This window comes from Diaporthe batatas (assembly GCF_019321695.1).
Source record: "Diaporthe batatas strain CRI 302-4 chromosome Unknown Contig00012, whole genome shotgun sequence".
Lineage (NCBI taxonomy): Eukaryota > Fungi > Ascomycota > Sordariomycetes > Diaporthales > Diaporthaceae > Diaporthe > Diaporthe batatas.
Genome location: NW_025408559.1, coordinates 1226323 through 1253357, shown reverse-complemented (window position 1 = coordinate 1253357; position 27035 = coordinate 1226323). Strand labels below are relative to the sequence as shown.

Sequence of the window (27035 nt, the reverse complement as noted above, 5' to 3'; positions counted from 1 at the left end):
CTCGCCCCCTAAACTGTGTGCCTGCTGTGAAGATGATGGTGTCCAGCAATGCCACATTAGAGGCTGACCGTCGGATGTGAGAGGAGGCGGCTTGCGTGCCCGGACAGGTGCACTGGGAGCACCGGGGGGTCTTGAGACGTGCGTGGCATATGCTCGACAAACGCCATGCCGTGCTAAACGACCATCTGGCGACGATTGAGCCACCCCCTCACCCCCTCTACTCGTTGCCCATCGAGGTGATGGAGATGCCGAAACACCATGTAGTCGTCGAGTGCCATCACCTATGGTCAAGTGCCTTGTGACTTCTAGTGCGGATTGGACTGAGCCTGGCCCTGCTTGCTGTAGCACCGCATGAGGGCGATTGATCAATGCATTGGAAACGGTCTTGGCCGAAGCTTAGCTGCTGTCGCTATAGGTGAACAAGGCATTGATATTGTATCGACGGCCCTCGATGGTGGTCACGGCAAGTCTCAAACATCGTATGAAATTCATATGCCAGGGCCACACTTGTCATCTTGCTGGCCAGAAACGTATTATCTCCCTCCCTACCTATCTATGGGGAAGGCCATTGATACAGCCTCGACCACTTGGGCCGAGTTTTCCGATCACGACAGCAACGGCAATCCACAACAGATTGCCTACTCCCCCACGGACGGTATCAATCCGGCATTTTGGGAGGGCACCGGCCTTGTTACACGGTAGACGAGCCAGCATACCGGCTCCTCTGACGTCTTCCAAGAGGTGGGGACGGATAAACAAAAAGAGGGCCTCTTGGTTGATCACCCAGTTCACCCAGTTCACCCAAGCGACTGCACAAGGAACCTGCGACGACGATATTGGTCCCCGAACACAAATAGTAACAGAGGAAGAACCCAATTGATTGGCGAGCTTAAAGAAGGACGCACTGAGCTTCGCCTCCAGCTTCGGTGTTTTTTTGCATCCGGCGCCTCTTAGTGTCAGCTCGACGGTCGAGCCGGCAGCCTCACTTACTGTGTCTTGTTTAGCAGGACATCAGCACGGGCGGACTACGGCCATACCAGAACACGAAAACGACCGCCCCCAAGAGAAGAAAAAAACGAGGTTCAGCACGACACCTGATGCGGTCGGTACTCGAGCAGCCAAAGAACGCAACAGAACTGTGAGGAGGAGCAGGATCGTCAAGAGCGCAACGCCCAGGCCGCATCGAGGAGATGTTCAGCTCCACCTTGCGAAATTGAGGAACACACATGAATCAGCAATCCGACCCTCAGCAATCTGGCTGTCTGGGCGTCTTTTCCCCCTCCCGGCCCTGGCCTCCATCACAGGGCTAGTGTTGTATTTTCCCTCTCGACCCTGAGCTTCGTCATTGCGAGGCACGCGGGAAGGAAGTCAATCGCCGTCGACAACAACGACACCGAGGCGATCGACACTGCGTCGCAGACACGAGGAGGGGCAAGTGTGCCGTCCGTGTGTTTTTTGGCCGCCGTCACAGCCGATCCGAAGAAAGACGGCACAAGGAGATCGAGACAGCCTTGACAGCCTCGGGCCAGCTGACTGTACTCTGGCAACCTGGCAGCTGCCAGCCAGCCTGGCTCTGTGACCTCACAGTGAGACGGAGCTACTCCGTACGGCAAGTACTTCATAGTACTCTGGTACTGTAAGAAGGGGGGCCCTGTGGGGATCCCGCCACTGCCGCCACTCAGAGCTGCTCGCTAGCACTCCCGCTGTCCCGATACGACACACGCTAAAGCACTCTTGCTCTCCTGGCCTCCTCGAGTCCCCCGGAGCCAAAGCGGGACCGGCTGCGCCCACCAGCCTGACCAGCTGCTACCAGCTAGCTGCATCGCCATCCCCTGCCCTGTCCTGCCCTGCCACGCTCGTCTGGGCCTGACCTCATCTTGGCTCCGCCGGTCCAACTTCCCAGACGTTCCAAAACGTTGCAGAGGTTGCCAGAGAAGAGTACCCAAGCCACTTTCCACTCTCGTCAAAACCGACCTGGCTGACCGTCAACTCTCTCCCGTCTATCACCTCGGACAAACTTGGGAGATTTGGACGATTTGTCACCCGAGATCCCGCATTCTGGTAGTCGACGGGCTGCCCAGAAAAGAAAGGGAAAGAAAAGAGACACACACACAGAGAGAGAGAGAGAGAGGGGGGGGAAGACGGAGAGGAGACACGGGTGTGAACAAGCAACACCCTTCTCCCGACCCCAACAGCCCGATCAGGAGGATCCTGCCCTGCAGTCCAGTCCAGACCAGACCAAAAAGGACTCGCCTGCAAATTGGAGAAGCTGAGAAGTTGCAGCATTGGATTGATTGCCACTGCAGAAAGGAAGGAACGGGACACCACTCAGCACCACTCAGCACACCACACCACCAAGCCACCAAAAAGCACCCCAAGCCAGTCAAGGCCGCCGACCTGCTTTAGCCGGACAACGGGACGCTTCTAAATAAGCCCATCAATTCCTCGTGTTCCCCCGGTTCTGGAAGTCCTTTCCATTCCTCTCCCCTCGCCTGCGACCCCGGCTACACATTTCTACTGCTTTCGGTTGAGAGTGTCGCGTCAACTCTGGGCCCTCTTTCGATCAGGAGCATTCCAGCCCGAGACGCCGCGTCCCGCGACCCCCGAGTCAACAGGACAGGCACAAGCTCGGGACCGCCAATCTCCGCCCTGCAGGCCATCTCCTTGGGGTTCTGGGGTTGGGGCGTCTATCTCGTCTCCTCAGCCGCCCAGCCCAAATCGACTGGCTCTCCGACCATCCTGCCTGGCCGGCCATTGTTTGACGCCCATCTCTCTCGTCCCGCCACATCCAGCAGTTTCTTTTCCTGCGGCGTCAATCCGCCCCCCTTCTGCTGCACATCCACCACGGCGAGACGCACTGCAAACTATCGCACGTCCACCACGAGTCCCCAGCTTCCTCCGGCTCCACGTCTCACCTGGGACCTGCATCAGTCCCATCGACTCGCTGCAGTCGACCCTTTGACAAACCCAGTCACTCAGGTACGCTCACTCACCAACCCTGCCAATGCGCTGTCACTCGCCGCTCTGCTTCACCTGCTGCACCCTCCGCGCGTCCAAACAACCTGTATCATCGACCACGCCTGTTCTCTGTTTGGCACCATTTCGTCTGTCGATCTGCAATACCTCGTTGCCTTATCTTTGCTTGCCTCACCTTGCCTCCTCGTCACCCTGCCCTCGCGTGATGAATCTCACCATGTCTCGTGCAATCTTTCGTCTCGGACCATTGCTAACATGGCTCCCACTTCTAGGCCTGCGTCAACCTGGTTGACGCACAAGCCCTTGTTAATCATGTCGGCGAGCAATACCAATGCCACCTCCCTAAGTACGGGTGATACTGCTGCGACAGTTTCCTCGGCTCCTACTGCGTCGGCGGCGTCGGAGACGTCCGCGACGCCGACCAGCGCGCCGCCGGAAGATACACTGACAAGTACTTCTGCTGACACTCCACCCACCTCCATAGCTCCGGAGACCACCGCCAGCACTGTGGAGAGCGCACCACCAACAACAGCTTCGCAGCCGCCACCTACTACTCTCACTTCAGAAACAACAACCCCAGAGCCGACAACAACACCCCCGACGACAACCCCAGAGCCTACGACTTTGACATCTGTTGAGACCACTCCGACCACGTCTTCGTCGCTTGAGACTACTTCATCGACTTCGCCATCGGTCACCCCGACCCCGACGACAGAAACCTCGATCTCCTCCTCGGTCATAGTCTCAGACGGGACCACAAGCACTCAGATTGTCACGAGGACTATCATCAATACACCATCCCCTACCGACGCAAGCTCCTCGTCCGAGACTAGTGCCGGATCGATACAGAGCAGCGAGTCTGACTCTAGCAATGGAATAGGCACCCGCGGGACCATCGCCGTTGCGGTTGTTGTTCCTATCGCCGCCGTGGCAATTCTCGTCGCTCTGGGGCTTTGGCTATGGAGGAAGCGCAAGGCGCGCAAGGAAGCAGCAGAGGAGCGACGGAAGGAGGTCGAGGACTACACTTACAACCCGAACGCCGATCCTACGATCCCTGGTTCCGGCGGTGGCGCTGGCTACGAAATGAAGGAGGACTCTTCCTCTGGTTACCGTGGGTGGGGTTCGACGACCCTAGGCGGCTCGACGGGCCGCAAGGCCTCCACGACCATGTCCGGCGGCATGGTCTCCGATACCCCGTACTCGGACCACCCTTACTCTGATGGTACTTCACCGACCCGGGCCACGCACCCCGGCGAGCCGCTGATGCAAGATGGTCACCACTCTCCCGAAGGCGAAATTCTCGGTGCTATGGGCCCGTCCACGGCTAATAATCGCGGAGGCAATGTGCGGCGTGGCCCCTCGAACGCGTCCTCGTCTTATAGCGCCGGCGCGCCTTCGGACGGGTCCGGAGAAATCGGCCAGGCCTACGGCGGGGACCAGTACTACGCGCAATACGACCCTTACACCGATAACGGTGCCTACAACAGCCCGCCTGGTGGTCAGCCTGTTATTAGGGATAATCCGGCACGACGAAACACGCGCATTGAGAACCCTTCGCACTTCCCGCAGAATCAGAGCGCCGGCATCTCACAAAACTTTTAATGCTCTTTTTTTGCTGGGGGCCTTTCCGAACCGGTCACCTTGCGCTCAGCCGTGTATCGGAGGTGGCTGTAGAACCGCCGGGCATGAGTTCGCAACAATAGATACCCTTCTTAACGCCATCTGCGGACACGTCTACCCACAATACTGGCTTTAATACCATCCTTCGGCGTTTGGACAAAATATCACCACCATCCTTTCTTCCTTTTTTTATTTTTGACGGCGTTAGATGGTGCCCTATTGCAAAGGCTTCCCGTTGTTCTACTTTTGCTCTGGTTGTGTGCAATCATAATGTTTGAGCTCGATTCGACCTCGCGAATTACAGTACACGCATCTGGACAATGTACGCACATATGTCTCTTTACACGCTTGGAGGATAACCCGGACGATCACGAGGACGGACCTTCGAAAACAAGACCGAAGCAGCCCAAAACATGGAGAGAATGGCTGGAGCACGAGAAGATCACTGCCAGTCGGATTGTGGAAATCAAGTTGAATTTTGAGGTCCTCGGAGGTCTGGACGATTTGCTCGGACAGTGTGGCTGTATGTCTAGAAGGAGGTGGGTAACCAGCAAAGATGCTGTACAATATGGGACCATGAGTCTTGTTTGAAGGAACTGTTTGTACATATCTACGCGCGCACCTGTTGATGATGTACTAGAACACGAGGAGGGTGCAGAGAGCGCCCGGGCGCCTCTGAACCCCGACACACGGAATGTATGGCCAGGGCTTAGCTAGCAAAGAGCCTAGTCGCTTATAAATAGTTCACTCAAGTTCCCCCCACGTCGGTTTGAGCATGAAGCTTCTCCAGCTGGGCTTAGGTTACAGAGCGAGTTAGGCAGGTCCAAGTCCCTGTGCGAAGGTAGGTATTCGGTGCGAGTTATGCCTGGCCGAAGCTATGGCATCCCAAAACTGGTGAATATGGACTTGCACACGGGACGGTACATCAATGAGGGTTTCACGAATCTGAGACAGGGGAACAGTACTAGTTCAATATATTCTCAAGCCTAGGCAATCGCTATTGCCAATGGTGGCTCGAATGTTCAGGGGTCTATAACAACGATATACACATCCAACGAGGTACCGACTGGCCAAGAAAGTCCCCGAGGATAGCAAATTGCCTGCCCTCTGAGAGGTGGCAACTACTAATCAGGAAAAGAGAGAGAGGGGGGGGGGGCACATCCAAACACTACAGCCTCGACCTCTCAGCAGCCCTCCCCAGCCTGCGGCCCATGCCCTCGCTCAGCTCGACCCGCTCCCACCAGAACCGACACTTCTCGACCTCGCCCTCGGTCATCCTGACCACAGTCGCGGGCACACCGGGCGTGCCCCTGCCGGCATCGCCCATCCGCTCGTCGTTGCCCAGGCCAAACATCATGATGCGCCCAGAGTCCTCCCCGCCTTCGTGACGCCGCTTGCGCCGCAGCCGGGCGGGGGCCCGGGCGGTATCACCTATAAAGGGGCTGCTGAAGCGCGGCCAGAACGGGGTCGAGGACGAGGTCGAGGACGAGTGGTGGGATGGGGGTGAAGGGGTGGTGCCCTCTGCGTCGATGTGCGCGGGGTTCGGGTCCCCCGTGGCGATGAAGCGGGTCCACGCGCCGTGCATGGCGTCCGCGGTCCGGACCAGGCCGGGGAAGTTGCCGATGGCGGCCATGTCGTGCGCGACCAGGGCGGCCTCGTCGACGTGGTTGGCCTTGCCGCCAAAGTCTGGGCGGGACAGGGCCGCGAAGTGGTACTGTTTTCATCGGGTCAGTCAGTCTCTCTTGCCTCGATCCTCGCTCGCCCTGTGCTCCAGATCCAGGCGGCGATGCGAGGTGATGATAGAACCGGGTGAGGGTGAGTGGAAGGGCTGCTGCTACTCACAATCCACACGGGATAGTCGTCACTGCACCCGCTGCTGCTGTCATGATGCTCACTGTGGAAGTGGCCAGTCTGCAGGACGGGGCATATATACGCATAGTGAGAGTAGGCGGCCTCGTAGCGCGCCCACTGGCGGCCGAAGCCGGGCGGCACAATGGCATACGGGCTCGAGGGGTCCGTGACGGGGTCCGGGTAGAGGCTGGCGAGGGCGGCAAAGTCGGCGGCGCTGAGGCCGGGGATCATGGCGGCGAACTTGGCGAGGAGGTCGTCGCCCTCATCGACGGCGGGCGAGGCAAAGACGGTGCCCTCGTTGGTGTTGAAGCCGGCCAGCACGGGGATCCTGAGGTGCCTCCCGCGGCGGAAGCGGTTGATGGGCAGGTCCACGATCACGTCGCCATTGTCGCCATCGCCGCCATCGCCGCCGCCCCTGCCGTCGTGCGACGGGAGGGACTCGATGACGGGCTGGAAGGGCCACCGGATGGGGTCTTGGTAGCGCGAGAAGACGGTGCTCGACGCGTAGAGGATCGTCTCGAGCGGCAGCGAGCGCAGGATGGGGAAGACGTGGTCGGCACGCGTCTGGCTGGGCTCGATGCCCGCTGCGAGGAGGAACTCGCCGAACTGCTGCTCGGTCCGTGGGTGAGACGAGGCGAGTGTGGCGCGCGCGGTGGCACCGCCCGACTCCATGATGGCGCCGTGGAAGGGGGCGTCGTCGGCGTCGGTATACGACTGCAGATGGTAGCCGATCTGACGCATAATCAGCACATCGATGGATGGGCTACTACCAGAGAGAGCACAACAGGACAGGACTCACCGAGTGCGCCCCGGCACTCATCCCCATGAGGGTGACACGCGACTCATCACCGCCAAACTGGCCGATGTTCTGCCTGACCCACTCAAACAGCAGCCTCTGGTCCCTCAGCCCCAGGTTCAGGGCGCCCTCGCGCTCCGCAACCGTCGAGCTCGGGAAGCCCAGGGCGCCGACGCGGTAGTTGAAGTTGACGCCGACGATGGGCGTCCGGGACCAGCCCACGAAGCTGCTCATGTCGCGCTCGGTGCCCAGGCCGCCGTTGAAGGCGCCGCCGTGGACGTAGACGACGACAGGCATCCTGGGCCCGCCATGCTCGTGCGCCGACGCGGGCCGGTAGACGTTGAGGTTGAGGCAGTCCTCGCCGGCGACCATGCCCGGGATGCGGGCGGCCGGGCCGGGGCACACGGGGCCAAAGGTGCTGGCGTCGAAGGGCGTGGCGGCGGACGAGGCGGACAGGTCCAGCGGGACGGGGGGCCGGAAGCGGTTCTCACCGGCGGTGGTCTGCGCGAAGGGGATGCCGCGCCACGCCTCGACGGCACGCGGCACGCCGGAGCTGGGCGGCAGGACCACGCCCGTGTAATGGCCCTGGGCGAGGTGGACGGTGGCCGACGGGCCCGTGTGCGGCGTCGGCGTGCGGGGCCGGGGCCGGAGCGGGTTCCGGCCCTCCTCTTCCTTCTTGTCCTTTTCCCTGTCCTGCCTGGCCATTTCTAGATCTGACTCTAATTTGGCTGCTGGGACTGTGACGGTGGTTGTGCCGAGGCAGTCCGGGCCGGCCGGGTTTCCTTTGCCACTACTACTTTGGGGGCTGTTCTTCGACAGCGTCCAGGTACCGGTGGATGAGGGCGAGGTGCGTTGTCGCCGGATGCATGCTACGAGGCCGAGCGCACAGAGGCCAGAGACGACGAGGGCGAGGGCGAGGGCGAGGGCCAGGGCTGGTATATGCATGTGCATGTGCATGTGCTGCATCGCTAGAAATAGCTGCCGAAGCTTGGCATGGATTACTGCCTCCCCGCCGTCGCCCTGCGCTTTCTCCCCATACCCATGACCAAACCCAAACCCAAATTTCCCATGCCACGAGGGCTCGACGACGGGGCTCGGCGCCATGGTGATCCGGGCCCTGCTGATGCTGGTGGTGGTGCTGGAGTGCTGCACGATATGAGGCCAGGACAAAACAAAAACAAAAGGACGGCCGGGCACGCGACTCGGTCCTTTATTGCCTTCCCCCCCTCCCCGGTCGGGTTGCAAGTACATGCATGTGTATGTAATACGGGCACATGGTTCCTCCTTTCTTACTACTACCATCTCACCACATACCACATCTCACGCATGCGCTGCCCTGCTACTTCTCATGATAGGCTCCAAAGTTGATCTATCTATCCTACAGCACGCCATCATCTGCGCCTATACACACAGCCATGCTCGCCGTTATCCTTATGCTCGTGTCGTCTTCTCCGCGTCCTGCCAAAAAGGACACATACGTATGTATATACAATGCTCGCAGCACCTGGCAGCTCACCCATGACAGCCAGATGATTGCCCTGGCCCGGGTCTCACAGCCTCGTCGGGCTGGTTGCGAGCACCAGTTGCTCCGCTCTGCCAGAGTGTGGCTCAGCACCCATTCAACGCCTGGTACGAAATGTGCAGAACAACAAAAACCCAAATACTCCGCGCCCCAGGTGATATACCACCGGACGGTGTAGCAAAGACAGACTGTCAGTCAGCCAACCAAACAAACAAACAAACAGACAAACGCCACCTCATCAGATCATCAGCTCGTCAGGCCACTCATGCCACGCAGCTCCCCACCGCAACGCCATGCAGCTCCCTGTGCACTGGCACCTGAGGGGGCTCGTCATCTGCCGCCGTCACAGGCGCCGCTTCAGGCTCGCCTTCCTAGGCAGTTGACGTCTGCTGCTGCTTCAGCCGCCTGCTCGTGGCGAGCATGCGACTCTGCTCCGCATATTTCTGCCGCGCCAGCTGGATCGCCTGCTGACGCTCTCGCTTCTCCCGCTCCTTGTCTTGGCCGTACGAGTTGTCACGCGTGTAGATCTCCCTGCCGCGCGCCTTCTGCTCCTGGATCTCCTCGCTGGACACCTGGCTGCGCTTGCTCGCCGACACGATACTAGCGTTGGACGACGACGTTGCGCGAGCGCTGAAGTGCGATGACCCGACGCTGGAGGTGCGCCCGCGGTTGGTCTGCACGGTGGACGCAGATGCATTGCTAACGGTCCGGCCCGCCGTAGGTGTCATTGCGACAGAATGGCGTTTGGTCGTCCCATACTTGGGCGATGCGCCCGACGGAGACACCGTGCTCTGCTGGTCCGCCGCTCCGCCCTGCGACTCACGCTGACGGCTGGTAAAAGTCGAGCGTACGGTCGCAGAGCCACCGACACTGCTAGGTGGTGGTCGGGCCTTGAATTGGCGTCGTCTTTGCACCTCTTCCTCTTCGGCCTTGAGCTTCGCCGCAAGCCGCTCTTTTTTCATCCGCGAGACCGATTCACCCGGCAGTTCGAAATTAGGGACCGTCGGCGGCTTGCTAGATCTCACGGAGCGGACTCGCTGCGGCGGGGGGCTGGACTCTGCAAGCTTTTGCGGGCCGAGCTGCATCGACAGCCGCGCTGCCTTCTTCTCCTTGAGCTCCCTGGCGACTCTTTCACCGGGAAGCTCAAACTCGGGGACCGTGGGCGGCTTGCTGGACCGGAAAGAAGGTAGCCGCTGAGACGTGGTCTTGACGTCTGGAACTTTGGGCGAGTCAAGCTGCATGGAAAGCCTGGCTGCCTTCTTCTCCTTGAGCTCCCTTGCGACCCTTTCGCCGGGCAGCTCAAACGTGGGGACAGTCGGCGCCTTGCTGGCCCGTTGCAAGGGCTTTGGCGGGGCAAGACTGGCTGGCCGAGCAACTCGTTTGGTGGCAGTCCCAAGGCTTGTCTTTCTCTCAGCCTCCGGTTCAGTCTTTGGGGGCGAAGACTTGCGCGCCGGGCTACAGGGCGACGACGCGTTTGGCTCGCCTCGTACAGCGCTGGCCGTCTTCGAAGCAGCCTTGCCATTTGGTGTAGTAACCTTGGATGCAGGGTTAGAGTAAGGTGAGTGTTTCGCAGCCCGGTCCCTGGGCCTGTCCTCTCCAGCGTTCGAGATCTGGGCCACGCGTGTGGCTGCCGTCACGGCTTCGAACTCGTCCTCAAGCTGGTCAATCTCCTCCAAGGAGTCCTCTATAGTGCTCATAGGAGCCGTCATGAGGCGCCGGGGTGGCTCAATCGTGAGAGTGTTGTCGCTGTCCTCCGATGCGTCTACGACGGTGGACCACTTCGCACTCTGCGTTGCGCTGTTTGCGGCACTGGCAGGGCTGTTGATCATCTGAGTAGCCATGACAAAGTCGGCGTCTTCCTGTCCAAGAACACGGAATCGGTGTGAGGTAGTTTCAAGATCGGTAGTATGAGTGTGTTCCGGGGCCAGCTCAATTGGTGTGGCCAGGAGCAGGTATTCGTCGTCAGGATCGCCAGGGAAATGTCCCTTACGTCCAGCTGCCTTGGTCCAAGTAAGCAGGTTACAACCAAAATACCGCCTGTCGCTCTGATCGGTAATGCAAGAGGCAGCGATATTCAGTTGGTCATCCAATGGCTGGAGAGGTTGGTCAGGATTTGAACAGACTGAAGCCGGCAGGGACAGAACCCATTGAAAGTGCTTCTTCTTGTGCTTCTCGAAGATGTTCTCCTGGGGATCCTGGCCTCTGGCTGCCTTGACTAAGTCGTGTTCACCAAAGGATTCTAAGTTTCATCGTGGGTCAGCGAATCATTCGGGGCTTTTTGAAACGACCAGGGCGGTATAACCAACCGTTGTGAGCCGAGAGGCTGTCAATAGACTCAGCGGGTACGTCGGGGGCAGTAAACGTCTCTGCTGCGAGTTGAGGACGTTGCCGATGGCCGCGAGACTTTTTGTCACTAGGCTTAGTACGAGGATCCTGGGAGCCGAGGGTCCACTCCAAGTCTTGGGTGGAGGTGCTGGGCGATGCTTTATTTTCTTGCGCTTCTGGGTCGGTGTCCGACTTGACGGAGGGGTCAAAGACGCCGCGGTCCCAATGAACAGTAGCACTGCGCGCTGCCTTGTTGAGTGTGCTTGACTTTGATGTGGTGAGAGCGGCGTGGGCGGGGCTCGGAGCACAGTTGCGGGTGGCAGCGATTGAGGATGGAGAGAGGTTGAGGTCTGTGCCACCGGCGGGCGAGACAGCCATGAGGGCCATTCTAATAAATCGCCGTCGGCGGAGGGTCGGATGGATCTCTGGGCGAGACAGGCGAGACAAACGAGACAGGGGTCGGCCCTATTTGGAAAGCCCCAGAAACGAGACAGAGTCGTGCCGCAAGCACAGACAAGGGTCGAGCTAGAGCAGCGTAATCTCGGTGCATGAACAAAACACCACAAGGCGGGAGGGTTGGGATGGAAACGTGGCCGTGCCGACGACAAGGGCCAGTTTGCGAATTATGATTGGGTTAGTCGGGGCAACGCACAAGGCTGGTTCAAAAGTGCATTCTTGATGATGGATGCTGTTCCCAAAAAGGCTGAGATGCAAAGTTTACATGGTAATCGTGGATGAAGCCTCGGCCAGAGGGGCTTGGCAACAGGTCGACGCACGCGCGGTCCAAGTAAACAGAGCCACTACAAGTGTGCAGTAGCGATGGCGACGCGTGAGGCCAGCCGCTCTTGCATTGGTTGCCGTTGGCGTGTGTGTGTGTGACCTTCCATGGCCAGGTCTGACAAGCCTACGAGCTGTCTGCATGTGTCGGCACACTTACAACTTATTAGACAGTATTACAAGTGCATATCCATCCTTGTTGGAATGACAGGAACTTGGCGGCAAATCCTTCATAACGGCAGAAATGCCTGATCCGTCCTATGGGGTATCGTATCTATGGGGCGGGCGGATTTGGATACATAAACAACCTCTCTCCGCTTTAATTTAGGTCTCAGGCCAGGCAATGGTGCATCCCCGCGATTGGACTTCAGAACCGAGTGATATGTAGCCTGCAGGTACGGGTCCAGGTTCAGATAATGACTGCCTGGCGTCCTGGGGAACCCACCACTTATTAGTTATGCATACTAATCATTAGTACATCGGAGGGCAGGGCAAGCACATCGAACACGGTATGCCCCCCGCAGCTGCACCGCCGACTACAACAGTAAAGTGCTCTTCCCATCTCCCATCCCCCGTCACCCATCACCCACACGTCGGACGCGCCCAGGCACGGCAAGTGCTAGCTTCGATTTGAATGGCATTGTCTGTTGCCACCAGCAGGGAAGAGATCGAGGCACTTGCGTGGAGGGGCGTTTCCTCCAGGATTGTCTAGCAACGAACCTGACTTGCTGTTTAGTGCGTTCGCGAGGGCTGAAACAGATCGAGTTTGGGGACTCGGAAACCATCCAGCCAGCCCGACGAACTATTACACACTAACCAGACTTCAGAGGTTCTGCACGGGTCAAAACGAGACCCTTAAAACCCTCAATCCGAGCGTCTGACTTCACTCGTTTGGTTCCTCAGCAGCCTCGGCCTGGGCCTGCAGTGCTGGTGCATGCTCCGTCGGGATGCGAACCAAGGTTTGCGGCAGAGCTGCTGCTGCTTCTGCATCATTCTGCGGCTTCGGCAGTCTGGCTGTAAGACCGTGATGGTTAGCTGAGTCTTGCCGCATGTGCTGCAGTTTTTAGGTTTGCAGGAGGACGACTTACAGGAGGCCATATTGATGGCGCGCAGGACGTTGTGCCAGTTGCCCATTACAAGAGCGATCGCTGTTGATGTCAGTCAGACCTTTGACTGTCTTTTTGATTTCGTCGTCACAATCATGGGCCAGCCATACCCTCAGTGCCATCAGACAGCGTGGCCAGCTTCTGCTCCAGAGCCTCCATCTGTGACGCGACTGCAGCACTCAGGTCGCGCAGTTCCCGGAGATTCTCGAGCTCGGCTTTCTTCTCATTGACCCGTGCCACCAGCGCAGGAGACTGTCCAGCCGACGACGCTGGGCCTGCCATCGACGGCTGCCGGATGTGCGGCTGGATTGACCTGCCTGGAAAAGACATGACGGCGTTTTGAAAGCAGTGGATGTTTCTGTATGGTGTTGGCAGTTGACAAGACGGCCGTCAGGTAGGTATCAATAGATGCGATTGTCCCCGGGAAAGGCACGCGTGAACACTGTGACCCTGACCCTGGTTTTCGACGCGATGATGGCATGTCTGGTAGCAGTGGTCGGGTAGTGGGGGTGGGAGGGTCCATCCAAATCCAGTTGCTCGGCCAACCAACAGGCCCATTTTGGTGCAGAAAAGCCAGCCCCCCAATAGTAACAAGCGACAAGCACTTTACTTCCTGGACCCAGTCCAACCACCCTCTTACACCTCCCTCCAAAAGTAGAACAGAACATTCCTATCCACTCGCTTTAATCTTGTCGTTTCCACCTATTTGCCACATTTATCCCGCCATCCAGCACTCCGCCCTGGGTGCAGCTATGCGAGATGGCAAGACTGAACGAAGTACCAATGTCAACAGATAGCATAGAAACGCGTAAGTGCCCGCTGGCTTCCAAGCTCACCCGCGCATGCCCACATACTGACCGGGGATCGCTTTGCGGCAGTGAGGAAGAAGTTCCTGCGGCAGAATCGAGATATCGCGCGAGTCAATTCGGCGCAATCATTGCGCATCCGGTCGCTCGAGAGCGAATGCGGCCGTCTCCTCTCGGACAACCTTACCCTGAATGGACGCATACTGGAGCTCGAACGCGACCTCGAGGAGTGCCGGGAAGCACAGCGAATCGCAGACCATGCCCTTGAGATCAAAGCTAGGATGGAGGCTCAGCTCGAGGAGTGGAGCGCAATGCTCGGGGGGCTGGGGGTGGAGCGCGCAGCCAAGAGACACGCGCGCTCTTCTCCCGGGGGCACAACGGTAGCAAGAAAGCGGACAAGCATGGACCGCAGCCCTGCAGCGAAGCAGCGGCCACGAGATTCGAGGAGCAGCGCCGACATGGCTGCTCTGCATGAGGGGAGGCTGCCGCCCATCCAGGAAAACACTACGTATCCACGCCGGACAATGAAGTATGATGGATCAGGATTTGAAATTATTAGAGCGCAAACATGCTGACATCCTCTTAGCCACAATGAAATACTGGCAATCTGCACCGAGGCCGAGAATTCGAAAGATTCGCCAGACCTCGGGCCACCTCCTACTTCGCGCTTCGTCGAGGAACCAGTCAAAGTCGACAGCCCTAGCAGGTCGACTGGCACCTCACAGCCTAGTCCCAAACTCAAGATTCAAGCACTCCTCCCGTCCAGCTCCCCTTCGAGACCAGACATGGAACCGACGAAGCAGCCCAGCGTGACCTTGGAAGCAAGCCCACCGCGAGATGACCCGAGGCCAATCAAGGCAGCCCACCCATCAATTCATCCTTCCGTTAAAGCAGGCTCCAAGAGAAAATTCGGCGATGAGAACGACGAAAGTCAAGTATCTAGGGCCTTCCCAACCGCGGAAAAGTCCGGCAGCAAGCACGTCATCGAAAAGCCACTGATCGTGAGGGATTTGAAGGATCGCAGCGGTGCAAAGGACTTGTCAAGCAGGCCTGACGAGAAGAAGCCCGAGACTACAGATCCTACCAAGAAACGACCCAGGCAGCCTCTTGCAGACAAGAGCAGGAACGACGGCATGACTTCACCGAAGAAGCTTCCCAAATCTGCGACAACGGGAGATCTGATGAAGGCCATGTCGGACCAAACTAGGGAGGTCGCACTGAAGGCTGCGCCGTTGAAGAAGAAGAGGGTTGTTCCAATCAAGCTGCCATCACTGCCACCACCGGGGCCATCGGCGGCGAAACAGCCAGTAGAGCCAGAGACCCCGTCAGCAGACCCTGGTCTCGTATTCCCAGACACCCCGGAAACCAAATCCACAAGCGAGAAGCCCAGAGATACGCCTCCGCCAGCAGACATTAGCTCTCACGGAGAGACTTCACGGCCCAGCAGGAGGGTGAGAGCGTCTGTTAGCTATGCAGAACCAAATCTCAGGGATAAGATGCGCCGACCGACAAAAGAGATGTTGGACGCAGTGTCCGGAGAGGGCAAATACAAGCGCACCAGCTCAGTTAACCACGTCACTTCGGTGTCGGCTTTGAAACCCGCGGCCGATATCCAAACCACGCATTCAGCGTCGACGACCCAGCTCCCGGCAGCCGAAGCAGCCATGGAGAATGAGGCAGCCCGCCGGCCTCCAGTCATGAGCCCGTTGTCGCAGAAGGACTCGATGAAAGAAGCACCGCCAGCGGCACAGGGAGGTCAGGTCACGACCGAGCGAAGAAGACGGCCATCGTCTAGGCAGAGCCAACTGTTCGAAAGTCTTGTCAAGGCAGAAGACGACCAAGACGAAGAATGCGGCGCCGACCACGTAATCGATCCATACGAATTTCGAGACGAATCCACCATGATCGAACAGCCCAAAGAGACCTTTCAGAAGGGCAGAGGCAGCAAGGGGACAAGGCGGTCAACAGTGGCCAAGAACATAGGCGCCGACGATCAATCGGCGTCAGGGGCAGACAACAGGAAGCCTTCTCGAAAACGGGCGTCGATGGCTGCTCCTAAAAAGCCATCAATGCTTGATGATGAACAGGACGAGGACTCTTCGTACGACGCTTGCCTGGAACCAGCGAGGGACATTTCGACGTCGCTACTCCAGGACAAGGCGTCGAGGCGTAGAAGCATGATGCTGTAATGTAATGAATTCTCGGACGATATTGACGGCAAAATTGCAAGCATGGCGTACGTGGTTGGTTCCAAGTGGCGTTGAGCGGTCTTCTGGGGCGGGTTGATAGAATCAGGACGAGCGTGAATTCTTCTTACACGCTGAAAGGAAGCACACCCCATGCCGAGTTTTGGAATGAGGCATTATGAGTATCTAATGTGGCACTCGAAGAAACTACGCTCCCGCTTGTCTGTCTGCTCCCACGTCTTCCCATGCAGATTTGTCAAGACTACACAACCAATGGACCGTGTCCTAATGGTTTTCGATGGCGCTTCATCTTCTCCACTGGGGCGGCCTGTCCATCATAACGGCTTGTAGCTGCCGCACAGGCCGTGAATGCCCCTATGATGCTCCCGTCGGTTCCACTGGCTTTGTATACGTGACCTTCTCCACCGCAACATTCTCTGCACCATTCTCATCCTTTCTCAGTTGGTACACATACAGTGTCAGTGATATTCCTTGGACCTAGATCGCATCAAGTCAGCTCGGCAAAACCACAGATCTGAGCTTGCTGCCCGTGATGAGACCACGTGCTGCCGGCGACTGGCAGTAGGTCTCAAACAATAGAGTAGTGAGATGCGTAACCTACGTCCATCAGGCAGAAACTCGGCACAACCTCCTCCTCCTCGCCCTCGCCCGTGCCCCAGCCGGTGGAGAAGGCGCCGGTGGCGGAGCCAGGGTTCACGAAGAACTTGTCCATATACTCGAAACACTCAAACTTGTGGGTGCCGCCCCAGCAGAGTACGTCGACGTCGAGCTTGTTGGCCTCGGCCAGGAGCAGGTCGGGCTCGCTGGAGACGAGGGTGAAGCCCTCAAGGAAGCCGATGCGAAGGCCACCGTGGGCAACGACCTGAGTCAGGGGCAGAGAGGTGGCCTCGACGTCGAAGCGGCCCTTGACGATCTTGAGGTCCGGCGAGATGGAGCGGAGGTACTCGTACGTCGGCTTGTCGGTCAGGTTTCCGAGGCAGATGGACTGGGAGATCTTGCCCGGGGCAAGGAGCTTTTTGAACTATACGGCATTTGTTAGCGCCCTGTTCCGCTCGCTTCCGAAGGACAAGAGCAGAGTGTCTGTGTGCGCGCGCACGCCGTTGGCAAGGTACCTTTGGAGGGATGTCGAGGGCTCGATCGGGGATGTGGAGGTCCCCTATCACTAAGATGAGGAAGGCCATTGTGCCACTCCGTACTGTTGTAGAAGTAAGAAGGTATCGAGACGAGAGGTCGTGTCTCAATGGCCCGTACTGCGTCCAGAGCGACTCGACCAAGAGCGTCGAGCTTCAGCAGTGGGCAGGCCAAGCGCCGTTGCGCCGAGGATCGTGGGCACGCGAGTTTACAATGTAATACCCAGGCTTGAAGACCGTGTCCGCGGTAGGGGCTTGGCTTTCAGGACACGCTGTGCATGCTTGGTTGCCGTTTGTTAGTCTCCAGTTGCTGGGTCTGGGTCCGGGGCCGCGGCGTGGCGCGATTAGTGACGTCGGTTGTGTGGTTGTCTGGCAGCTCTCAAACTGTCGTAGGGTGCATCATCATGTACAGCAGATGCGCTGACTGCCTGCCTGGCGTTACTCCAGGCACTCCAGGCACTCCAGGCGTAGGACCCCTGTCCCTCCCGCCCCACTGCTGGGGTAGCTGGGTAGCTTCCCAACTTCCAAGGTGGTTCCCACCGGGACTGCCTGCCCGCATTTGCAGCAGCAGGATGCGCAGGTACACTGGTACCTCGGAAGGCTGCCCGACCTGACGGAGGAAACCCGGACTTGGCAGCCGAACAATCAGACCAAGGTCATTTGTCGGAGTGTGCTGCGGCTCGGGCACAGAGGGTGCAGGGCAACTCCGTAAACAAACCGAGTGCCCTAGTTAAAATTATTATTATTATTAGTCAAAAGCTGTTGAAATCGCTTCGTGTCCCCGCCTGCATAACACGATCCGCCTGCTCGAAAACACGGACGTGCAGGGCAGGCCAGGACAACATAGGACAGACAGCACAGGACAAGACGAGAACAAGACGAGAACAAGACACGGCTGGAGCTCCACCAAAGAGTAGTTTCCGCTCGTTCACTCACCTGCTGTTTGTCCCGTTGCGCAAGGCGGACCGACCACCGATTGGGGTACCGGCAGCAGACTCTCCAAACCACCCAGATGTACCGGTCTCGGCCCCTATCGCTCATAGCCATGATACCCCGCGGCAGCTCCGCCAGCCGACGCCTCTCCCTCACGGCGAACCACCTGCTTTCTTCAAAAGCACCGTCTTCGCCCCCCTCGTCACCACCGTCACCTGCTCAAGCAAGAGTGCAAGGACCACGCAGCCTCTCGAATTCTACTGCAGCACCAGCACCAGCACCAGCACACAACTCCGCCGCCATGTCTTCCCAGCCAGAGCACTCGACCCTGCTCATCCCGGGGCCCATCGAGTTTGACGATGCTGTGTTGCAGTCTATGAGTCACTACAGGTGAGACGATATGTACCCAATCGTGCTTTGTCACGGCGCGGCATCAGGAGATGCTACACCAAAGTCCTGCAGCGCCACCCGCGCCCTGCCACGGGAGGGGCCCTCTGACGCCTGGCATGGCAGCGGGGTCTGCATTGCCGGACCTGTTGGCCTACGTGCATGTGCCCATTCTCGCTGTTCGGGACTTTGGTGTGCCCCGTCTCCCGCTGCTGCACACCGGCCGTGCAAGTTATACACGAGAGGCAGAGTGTTGACCAATTCCGTCCCGCAGCGAGAGCCACGTCGGTCCCGGCTTTGTCTCTACGTTTGGTGATACCTTGTCGATGCTGCGGAAGCTCTTCCAGACAACGGACCCTTCCTCCCAGCCCTTTGTCATCTCGGGCTCCGGAACGCTGGGCTGGGACCTGGTCGCCGCCAACCTGGTCGAGCCCGGCGAGAACGTGCTGGTCCTGACCACAGGCTACTTTGGCGACAGCTTTGCCGACTGCTTCAAGGTGTACGGTGCCAATGTCGACCAACTGAAGCCTGCCGTCGGTTCAAGGCCCCAGTTGCCTGAGATAGAGGCAGCGCTCAAGGCCAAGAAGTACAAGGTCATCTCCGTCACCCATGTCGACACCTCCACCGGCGTGCTGAGCACGCTGCCCGAGCTTTCGGAGCTGGTGCACAGGGTTTCCCCCGAGACCTTGCTGATCGTCGACGGTGTCTGCTCCGTCGCCGGCGAGGAGATTGACTTTGACAAGTGGAAACTCGACGGAGTTGTCACTGCCAGCCAAAAGGCAATCGGCTGTCCTGCCGGATTGTCCATTTCCATGTTCAGCGGGCGGGCTATCAAGGTGTTTGAGGAGCGCAAGGCGCCGATTGGCGCCTATTTTGCGTCCATGAAGAACTGGACCCCCAGTACGTTTACCCTTACTTCGGAGTCGCGAGATGGTGGAGCAGGGGCTGACTCTCTTACAGTTATGAGGAATTATGAGGCTAAGAAGCCCTCTTATTTCGCCACTCCCTCCCCACAGTTGATCCACGCCCTCAACACGGCACTCAAGCAGATCCTGTCTGCCGGACCTCTGTCGGCGCGCTTTGAAAAGCACGCCGAGGTCTCCGACAGGATCAAGAAGGCCGTCGAGGCGCTTGGTCTGAAGCAGGTCGCGGCCAAGCCTGAGGACCGATCCCACTGTATGACGGCCATTTACCTGCCAGACAGCGTCAAGGCTGCAGAGATACTACCTGCGCTGGCCAAGAGAAATGTCGTGTTTGCTGGAGGCATCCACAAGGAGATTGCACCAAAGTACATCCGTTTCGGGCACATGGGTGTTTCTGTGACGGACGAAAAGCGAGGCGATATCGACCGTGCGCTCAAGGCGTTGGAGGATGGTCTGAGCGAGTGTGGATATCAAAAGGCATGAGAGAGAGGCAGGGCGGAGATGAGCAACTGGTAGACAAAAACTCGGAGGCTTGCGAAACAAAGTAAAAACAGGGTCCTCGTTTGAATAGAAACAGTAGATGTCTTGATGTCAAAAAGGTCCGGTGCGCAACGGCTGGCGCTTCTGGGAGAGTCCCGGGAGAGTCTTCGGTGTTCTTCCATTCATTAGTAAACATCTCCCGCGGTACTCACTACCGCCCCTGCAAGTGTTGAAGACCACCAGATCCGTTTGGCCTGAGAGGCACCCCGCATGATAACCGACAGGCTGCCACAAAACCAACTACTGCTCAGCGTTTGGCCAGCCTCCCAACCAGTTATGTTCGAGAATCTCCAGCAGAGCTTGAGGATGTGAAGCGACGCGCTTGTAGAGTGCTGATGCGAGAGAGACGCGAGCTGTCAGGCTGCCAGTGACGTGCGGTTACATAGTAGCTGTACCAGGCCCCTGCAAAATTCCGGGCGGGGTAGCGCGAGCGGGCGCGAGTGGGCTGGCTGGCTGGCTGGGTGTGGCCTGGCTGCAGCCTCTTGTCTCCCGTCCAAAAGCTCAAGGCTTACCACCTCTCTCGACTTGACCTGCCTCTCCTCAGCCGACATTCTTTTGCGGTCTCGCAACCTCCTTCCCACCACACCAGACAACAGCCATACCCCAGGGCAAAGACGTCCTTCCCCTTCTCTGCGAGCATCTCTTGTGCTTGTACCGCTTCTCCTCCTGCCCCCCCCCCTCCCCGACAAATTCCGCCGCCTCGACCCGACTGTGCACACCCTCAACCTCTCACTGCCTAGCCGCCCAGCCGTCGCCATGGCGATATCTATCGAGGAGCTCGACGTGCTCGTCCGTAGCTTTTACGAGGGACGAGGTGAACAGGTACGCCCTTCTGCCGCCTTTACACCCCCGCCAACGGCGGATTCGCTGACCAAGCCCCCCCTCCACAGCAAAAAGCCGCCCAGGCCGCTCTGAACCAGGTAAGCCACCCCGCCGCGCCGCATCCCGAAATCGACACTCACTGACCACACACGACGCGGATATAGTTCAAGGAGGATCCTGACGCATGGCTCATGGTGGACGACATCCTGTCCAAGGCCACATATCCACAGACGAAGTGTACGTACATCGAGAGCAAAAACCAAACATGCTGCATGTGGACTGACAGGTCGCAAAGACCTGGCGTTGCAGGTTCTCGACAATGTCATCTCGACGAGGTGGAGGGTCCTCCCGAGGGAGCAGTGCCAAGGTATGCCACACCGAGCAGACAGACCTTGGTTCTCTGGCCCGCTGACCGTGGTGCAGGCATCCGCAACTTCATCGTCTCCTTCATCCTGCAGTGCTCCAGCACCGAGGAGTCCTTGCGATCCCAACGAACCCTGCTCAACAAGCTCAATCTCGTCCTCATCTCTGTACTGAAGCAGGAGTGGCCTCACAACTGGCCGACCTTCATCAACGAGATCATCCAAGCCTGTCATTCGAGCCTATCGGTCTGCGAGAACAACATGATCATCCTTCGACTTCTTTCCGAGGAGGTCTTTGACTACTCCGCCGAGCAGATGACTTCCACCAAGACCCGAAGTCTGAAGACGACCATGTGCAACGAATTCTCCCAAATCTTCCAGCTTTGTCAGGAAATCCTTAACACGGCAACCCAGTCAAGCCTGGTCCTGGCGACTCTGGAGACACTGCTTCGTTTCTGCAACTGGATCCCTCTCGGCTACATCTTTGAGACGCCATTGATCTCTCTGCTCCGGACACGTTTCCTGGAGGTGCCAGAGTTCCGCAACATCACGCTCCAGTGCTTGACGGAGATCGGTGGCCTGCAGACCGGCGGCCCGGCGGGCAACAACTATGACGAGCAGCTCGTGAAGATGTTTACCGAGGTCCTAACCACTATATCGACCATTATACCCATCCAGATGGACCTCAAGACCACATACCCACAAAGCAACTCCCGAGATCAACAATTCGTGCAGAACTTGGCTCTTTTCCTGACCAATTTCTTCTCCATGCACTTGAACCTGATTGAGAATCTGCCAAATCGCGATTATCTCTCTCACGCTCACTACTATCTCATCCGTATCTCCCAGATCGATGACCGGGAGATCTTCAAGATTTGCCTGGACTACTGGCTCAAATTGGTCCAAGAGCTATACGAGGAAATGCAGTCCCTCCCCATTGGCGATAACCCACTGGTTGCCATGGGGGCTATGTCAGGCGGTGCCCCTAACCCGGCGCTTCTGAACAACTACCCCTTGCGGAAGCACAAATACCAAGAGGTTTTGTCCAACCTTCGAGTCGTCATGATCGAGAAGATGGTGCGCCCTGAGGAGGTCTTGATTGTCGAGAACGATGAGGGCGAAATAGTGCGAGAATTCGTGAAGGAGAGCGACACAGTGCAGCTGTACAAGACCATCCGCGAGTGTCTTGTCTACCTGACCCACCTGGACGTCGTTGATACGGAGCAGATCATGACAGACAAGCTCGCAAAGCAGGTGGACGGCTCGGAATGGTCCTGGCACAACTGCAACGTCCTGTGCTGGGCCATCGGATCGATCTCCTTGGCCATGAACGAAGAGACAGAAAAGCGCTTCCTGGTCACCGTGATCAAAGACCTGCTTGGGCTCACCGAAATGAAGCGCGGCAAGGACAACAAGGCCGTGGTCGCATCCAACATCATGTACATCGTCGGCCAATATCCCCGCTTTTTGAAGGCTCATTGGAAATTCCTTAAGACGGTCGTGAACAAGTTGTTCGAGTTCATGCACGAGTCCCATGAAGGTGTGTTACCTCCCCACACTGGAGCGATTCATAGCTGACAATCATTATAGGTGTTCAGGATATGGCGTGCGATACGTTCATCAAGATTGCAAAGTCTTGCAAGCGTCACTTCGTCGCCCTACAGCCTAGTGAGCATGAACCCTTTATTGAGGAGATCGTGAGAAATCTACCAAAGATCACGGGCGACCTCACCCCTCAGCAAGTCCACACCTTCTACGAGGCCTGCGGCTACATGGTGGCGGCCCAGGGCAACCGTAACCAGCAGGAGCGACTCCTGGCGGAGCTTATGCAGCACCCTAACGCCGCTTGGGACGAGATCATCAAGCAGGCGACGGTTAACCCGGCGATCCTCCAAGACGCCGAAACAATCAAGATCATTGGGAACATCATGAAGACGAATGTTTCAGCTTGTTCCTCGGTCGGGTCGTACTTCTTCCCCCAGATTGGGCGCATCTACCACGACATGCTGCAGATGTACCGGGCAACCAGTCAGCTGATCTCTGAAGCCGTCGCAAAGGAAGGAGAGATTGCCACCAAGATGCCCAAGGTCAGGGGCTTGCGGACGATCAAGAAGGAGATCCTGAAGTTGATCGAGACGTACGTGGACAAGGCCGAAGACCACGCCGCCGTGCGAACCCAGATGGTTCCACCTCTGCTCGACTGCGTCCTAGTCGATTACAACCGCAATGTGCCTGGTGCCCGCGACGCGGAGGTTCTGAGGGCCATGACTGCCGTCATCTCGAAGTTGTCCTCTCTTATGGAGGATCAGGTACCGACAATCATGGAGAACGTGTTTGAATGCACTCTGGACATGATCAACAAGGATTTCTCCGAGTTCCCAGAGCATCGTGTTGAGTTCTTCAACCTTCTGAGGGCAATCAACCTGAACTGCTTCCCGGCGCTGCTCAAGTTGGATAACCGACAGTTCAAGTTTGTTATCGACTCGTGCATGTGGGCTAGCAAGCATGACAACCGCGATGTCGAGGCGGCAGGCCTTAACATGTGCCTCGAGCTGATCAACAACATCGCTGAGAAGACAGACGTGCAGACGTCCAACGCTTTCTTCAACCAGTTCTTCACACCGATCCTGCAGGACGTCTTCTTCGTAGTCACGGACCAGGATCACAAGGCCGGGTTCAAAACACAGTCCATGCTCCTCATGCGCATGTTCTATTTTGTGCAACCAGCTGATGGAACTGCTTCAAAGATCCAAGGCCCCATCTATCAGCCCGATATGGCCCAGGCGGGTACCTCGAACCGCGAGTTCCTTGGGAACTTCGTGGCAACCTTGTTGGCGAACGCGTTCAGCAACCTACAGCCGTAAGTGCCTCCTACCACAAGTCTGCCATGACATGCGCTAACATTGTTCAGGCCACAAATCACTGCCTTTGTGGAGGGGCTGTTCGCGCTCAACACACAGTACGACAAGTTCCGTCTTCACCTGCGTGACTTCCTGATTTCTATGAAGGAGTACGCCGGGGACAATGCCGAGTTGTACCAGGTGGAGAAGGAGAAAGAGGATGCTGCCAAGCAGCAGGCAGACCTCGACCGGAGGTCGAAGGTTGGCGGTCTCATGAAGCCGTCGGAGCTGGAAAATGACGACGACGAGCTGTGACTCCGTCAGGAGTTCCGCAACGAATTCGCACCGCTGAACGTCGGAGGCTCCGAAGAGCACAATGGTCCAGAGCATCCATCAGGTGTTTTTGATGGCTGGGATGTATACGGCCTGTGACTGCGGGAAGACACTGAGATGGCGCGGCAAGCTGGGGTGAGGGATGAGGGCGGAGAAAATGGGATGAGAGTGATCCGCGACAGCGGACACATCCGAGAACACACATTCCCTATCTCATTTTGTATGATACCACATAGAGGAAGAACCGGCAGGAGGCTGGTAAGGATCGGGGGCAGCAAAGAGATCATTGAGAAGACACAGCCTTCTCGGCTGACTTGCCTAGAAACAACAGATGGGGGAGAACAACAACCTTGAGCAAGAGAACAAGCAGGTGGAGCCTCCTCCTGGGCAGGAAATTGTGGATGAAATGTGGTTGGCCGGGAGGAGTCGGTTCAGCTTGTCCGTTGACGGCCGCCGTGTCAGACACTGAGGGCTCCTGGTCGATGGATCATGGGTTTATTCGGCTCAGCTAGCTAATTCAGAGTAGACAGTTACCAGACGCCCGCCCATCAGGAGTGTGTATCGCCAGAGGCGACCAACCCGTGTTTTCTGCCACTGCTAGCCACTATGGTGTGGATTGCATCGCCCATCCCGGGCTGTCGGGTCATCGAAGGTAAAGAACACTTCTAGCCTTTGCCCATCTGACCGCGACAGTAGCCACACTGCCTGCCGTTCTCTTCACATGGCTTCTTGCTTGTCGGGTGGCCACTTACCAGCATCACCACAACTCATCGCACCGTTCTGGCTGCCGCGACCAGCCCCCATCCCCCCGGGCCTAGGCCGCAGCGGACCAAGCCAGACAAGCCCCCACAGGATAGTTCCCAAAAGAACAAGAAACAACGACGATGGGTTGGCAGGCTTTAGCATCATCACCAGCTGTGAGACAGGTGAATCTCGGGGCAGCCGTTAGAAGCGAGGGCGCGAGAAGGACACTCTATTTGTTCGAACGGATTCGGAGCATCACCTGACTTGCTTGTAACAGCCAACTTGGAACAGAGCCCATTGAGCAAGAGGAGTGTCGGCGTGGAGTTCCGAGGGATGGCCCGGTGATCTGGCCTGACTGGGGCTGGTGGGCGGCTTACTTCTCCGTGTTGGATATGTATCGCTCGCTGGGAGCCTCAATACACTAAAGTAGGGATTTCGGGGCCGAGAGCAGGTTGGGCAGTGCTGGTGATAGCTGCGCTGCTTTCAAAGATGCGAAAGTGGTGCTCAGCTGTCTCCAGTCTTGGGTATCACGGCCAACGGGCCACGATGATATTGCCAGCATTAATGAGGCATCATCATAGTTCTGCCGCCATGGTCAGGGCTGCGGGCGGTGCTGTGCCGAAAGCTCCACAAAAGTTGTATAACAGCATTCACAATGAATTCATGGAAGCACAGTGAAACAGTTATGCCAAAACTTGATACTTACATACTCCTTTCACACGACACTGACTGACACATTTACAACCGCGTCCAGAAGTGTCATATCACGCTGCTTTCTCGGCCCAATACTACGACCGACAACTTCAAATCAGTCAGCGCCGAGTCCGACGTTGTCGACGGCGCGGTAGATGCTGACCTGGATGCGATATGATCAACTGATCCGGATTACGCCCAGTGTCCACAACTCACCACGGAAGAACTACGCAGGGCGTGGCTTCGGCCATGGAGTTTACATCAGAACCATCGCTCACCGCACATATGTATGTAAATAGCGGAGGACCGTTTGGCCATTGACGCCTATAGTGATTTCTAGGTGACTGATGAGAACGGTCGACATGCCTAGTTTCCCGACACGAACGGACGACCATCTACGTAAGATGATATCCCCAAGAGCCATCATACCAACAAGTAACGGCCCTCAATGATACTCTGCTGCTTTAATCCATGCAAATGAAGGTGATGGCCCCAGGTACGACGCAAGTCCCTGGTCCCGTACAGACACATGGAGATCCCCAACGTCCCTAACGCCACGGTATCAAGGACTGCGACGACTGGGCGATGGCAAGGCGCCATGGGCGTTTTGAATGTGACGATCGGCTCAGCTGCGGACTGACCCTACTTCAACTTCTTAAAGAAAATAGTGTGTCGGTCAAATCTGGCGCTCAAGGCAGTGTGAGTACGTGTTCTGTCATTCACGGCGCGCCTTCACCCCCATCTGGTGTACCTGGGTTTGCAGTCCGAGGCGACTTCGCCCATGACTTAATTTCTCCGATGTCCCAGCGATCCCTGGTCCAACTGCCATGAATTACAGAATTGTCATCATGATGAAAAAAGAAATTTGACACCAATGTGGCAGGAGACCTTCCCTCGAGTACCTACCTAGCTACGTTGGCTCTGAGTGAATTAAGAGGAACGTAGCGCAACAAGCCTGGGCTCTTTTAGCCTCGAGCCCCTTTCCATTGATGCACTGCATCAGAATAATACCTCATCATCATACGTCCCACAAGCGGCACCAGCCACTTCATGCGTACGACACATCCCCATGCGCTTGTTGATTTTCGCCACCTGAAAATCGGCCGTTACATGCGGAGGATCATTCTATAGCGGCGAATTCCAGGGGCGTGAATGTTGGACGTGAGTATTGCCCTTAGGATAGGAAGCAGGAGTCGATGACACCAGCATCTGTCAATCTTGGGAGCCCTGACGAGGAGCAGTTTTTGATCAGGCTCAATAGTAACCATGTCAACAGCAACAATTACCGTTGCAACCCCCGGGGCGGCCGTCTGAAGTTCGGGCTGCAGTCGAATATTGACGG

The 27035-nt window shown here is 57.5% G+C and overlaps 8 protein-coding genes across 8 annotated transcripts; 4 read left to right on the top strand and 4 right to left on the bottom strand.

The window, feature by feature from the left end:
- The first annotated feature begins 290 nt into the window (after positions 1 to 290).
- Positions 291 to 5357, top strand: KVR01_010112 (uncharacterized protein). The gene is made up of 2 exons (XM_044782883.1): positions 291 to 2979; positions 3249 to 5357. Exon 2 carries the CDS (start codon positions 3289 to 3291, stop codon positions 4576 to 4578), a length of 1290 nt encoding a protein of 429 aa, XP_044641360.1. The 5' UTR covers positions 291 to 2979; positions 3249 to 3288; the 3' UTR covers positions 4579 to 5357.
- A 407-nt stretch (positions 5358 to 5764) lies between these two features.
- On the bottom strand, positions 5765 to 8545 carry KVR01_010108 (uncharacterized protein; the record flags this gene model as incomplete). Its single annotated transcript, XM_044783635.1, has 3 exons — positions 5765 to 6310; positions 6439 to 7179; positions 7247 to 8545. The coding sequence occupies 3 exons, from the start codon at positions 8543 to 8545 to the stop codon at positions 5765 to 5767; spliced, it is 2586 nt and encodes an 861-aa protein (XP_044641356.1).
- Positions 8546 to 9136: 591 nt separating this feature from the next.
- On the bottom strand, positions 9137 to 11477 carry KVR01_009989 (uncharacterized protein; the record flags this gene model as incomplete). Its single annotated transcript, XM_044789013.1, has 2 exons — positions 9137 to 11004; positions 11072 to 11477. 2 exons carry the CDS (start codon positions 11475 to 11477, stop codon positions 9137 to 9139), a joined length of 2274 nt encoding a protein of 757 aa, XP_044641237.1.
- Positions 11478 to 12087: 610 nt separating this feature from the next.
- On the bottom strand, positions 12088 to 13453 carry KVR01_009740 (uncharacterized protein). Its single transcript, XM_044783631.1, has 3 exons — positions 13084 to 13453; positions 12956 to 13015; positions 12088 to 12881 (listed from the first exon to the last, which is right to left on the bottom strand). Exons 1-3 carry the CDS (start codon positions 13301 to 13303, stop codon positions 12751 to 12753), a joined length of 411 nt encoding a protein of 136 aa, XP_044640988.1. The 5' UTR covers positions 13304 to 13453; the 3' UTR covers positions 12088 to 12750.
- A 279-nt stretch (positions 13454 to 13732) lies between these two features.
- KVR01_009645 (uncharacterized protein) lies at positions 13733 to 15968 on the top strand (the record flags this gene model as incomplete). The annotated part of the gene is made up of 3 exons (XM_044787539.1): positions 13733 to 13781; positions 13852 to 14308; positions 14366 to 15968. 3 exons carry the CDS (start codon positions 13733 to 13735, stop codon positions 15966 to 15968), a joined length of 2109 nt encoding a protein of 702 aa, XP_044640893.1.
- A 372-nt stretch (positions 15969 to 16340) lies between these two features.
- On the bottom strand, positions 16341 to 17167 carry KVR01_009947 (retromer subunit VPS29; the record flags this gene model as incomplete). The annotated part of the gene is made up of 3 exons (XM_044793951.1): positions 16341 to 16463; positions 16588 to 17007; positions 17099 to 17167. 3 exons carry the CDS (start codon positions 17165 to 17167, stop codon positions 16341 to 16343), a joined length of 612 nt encoding a protein of 203 aa, XP_044641195.1.
- Positions 17168 to 17834: 667 nt separating this feature from the next.
- Positions 17835 to 20204, top strand: KVR01_009965 (alanine--glyoxylate transaminase). Its single transcript, XM_044784900.1, has 3 exons — positions 17835 to 18439; positions 18711 to 19336; positions 19397 to 20204. Exons 1-3 carry the CDS (start codon positions 18129 to 18131, stop codon positions 19840 to 19842), a joined length of 1383 nt encoding a protein of 460 aa, XP_044641213.1. The 5' UTR covers positions 17835 to 18128; the 3' UTR covers positions 19843 to 20204.
- Positions 20205 to 20315: 111 nt separating this feature from the next.
- Positions 20316 to 25332, top strand: KVR01_010121 (exportin CRM1). Its single transcript, XM_044781582.1, has 7 exons — positions 20316 to 20721; positions 20790 to 20819; positions 20886 to 20958; positions 21017 to 21088; positions 21145 to 22623; positions 22674 to 23943; positions 23995 to 25332. Exons 1-7 carry the CDS (start codon positions 20656 to 20658, stop codon positions 24236 to 24238), a joined length of 3234 nt encoding a protein of 1077 aa, XP_044641369.1. The 5' UTR covers positions 20316 to 20655; the 3' UTR covers positions 24239 to 25332.
- The last annotated feature ends 1703 nt before the right edge of the window (positions 25333 to 27035 follow it).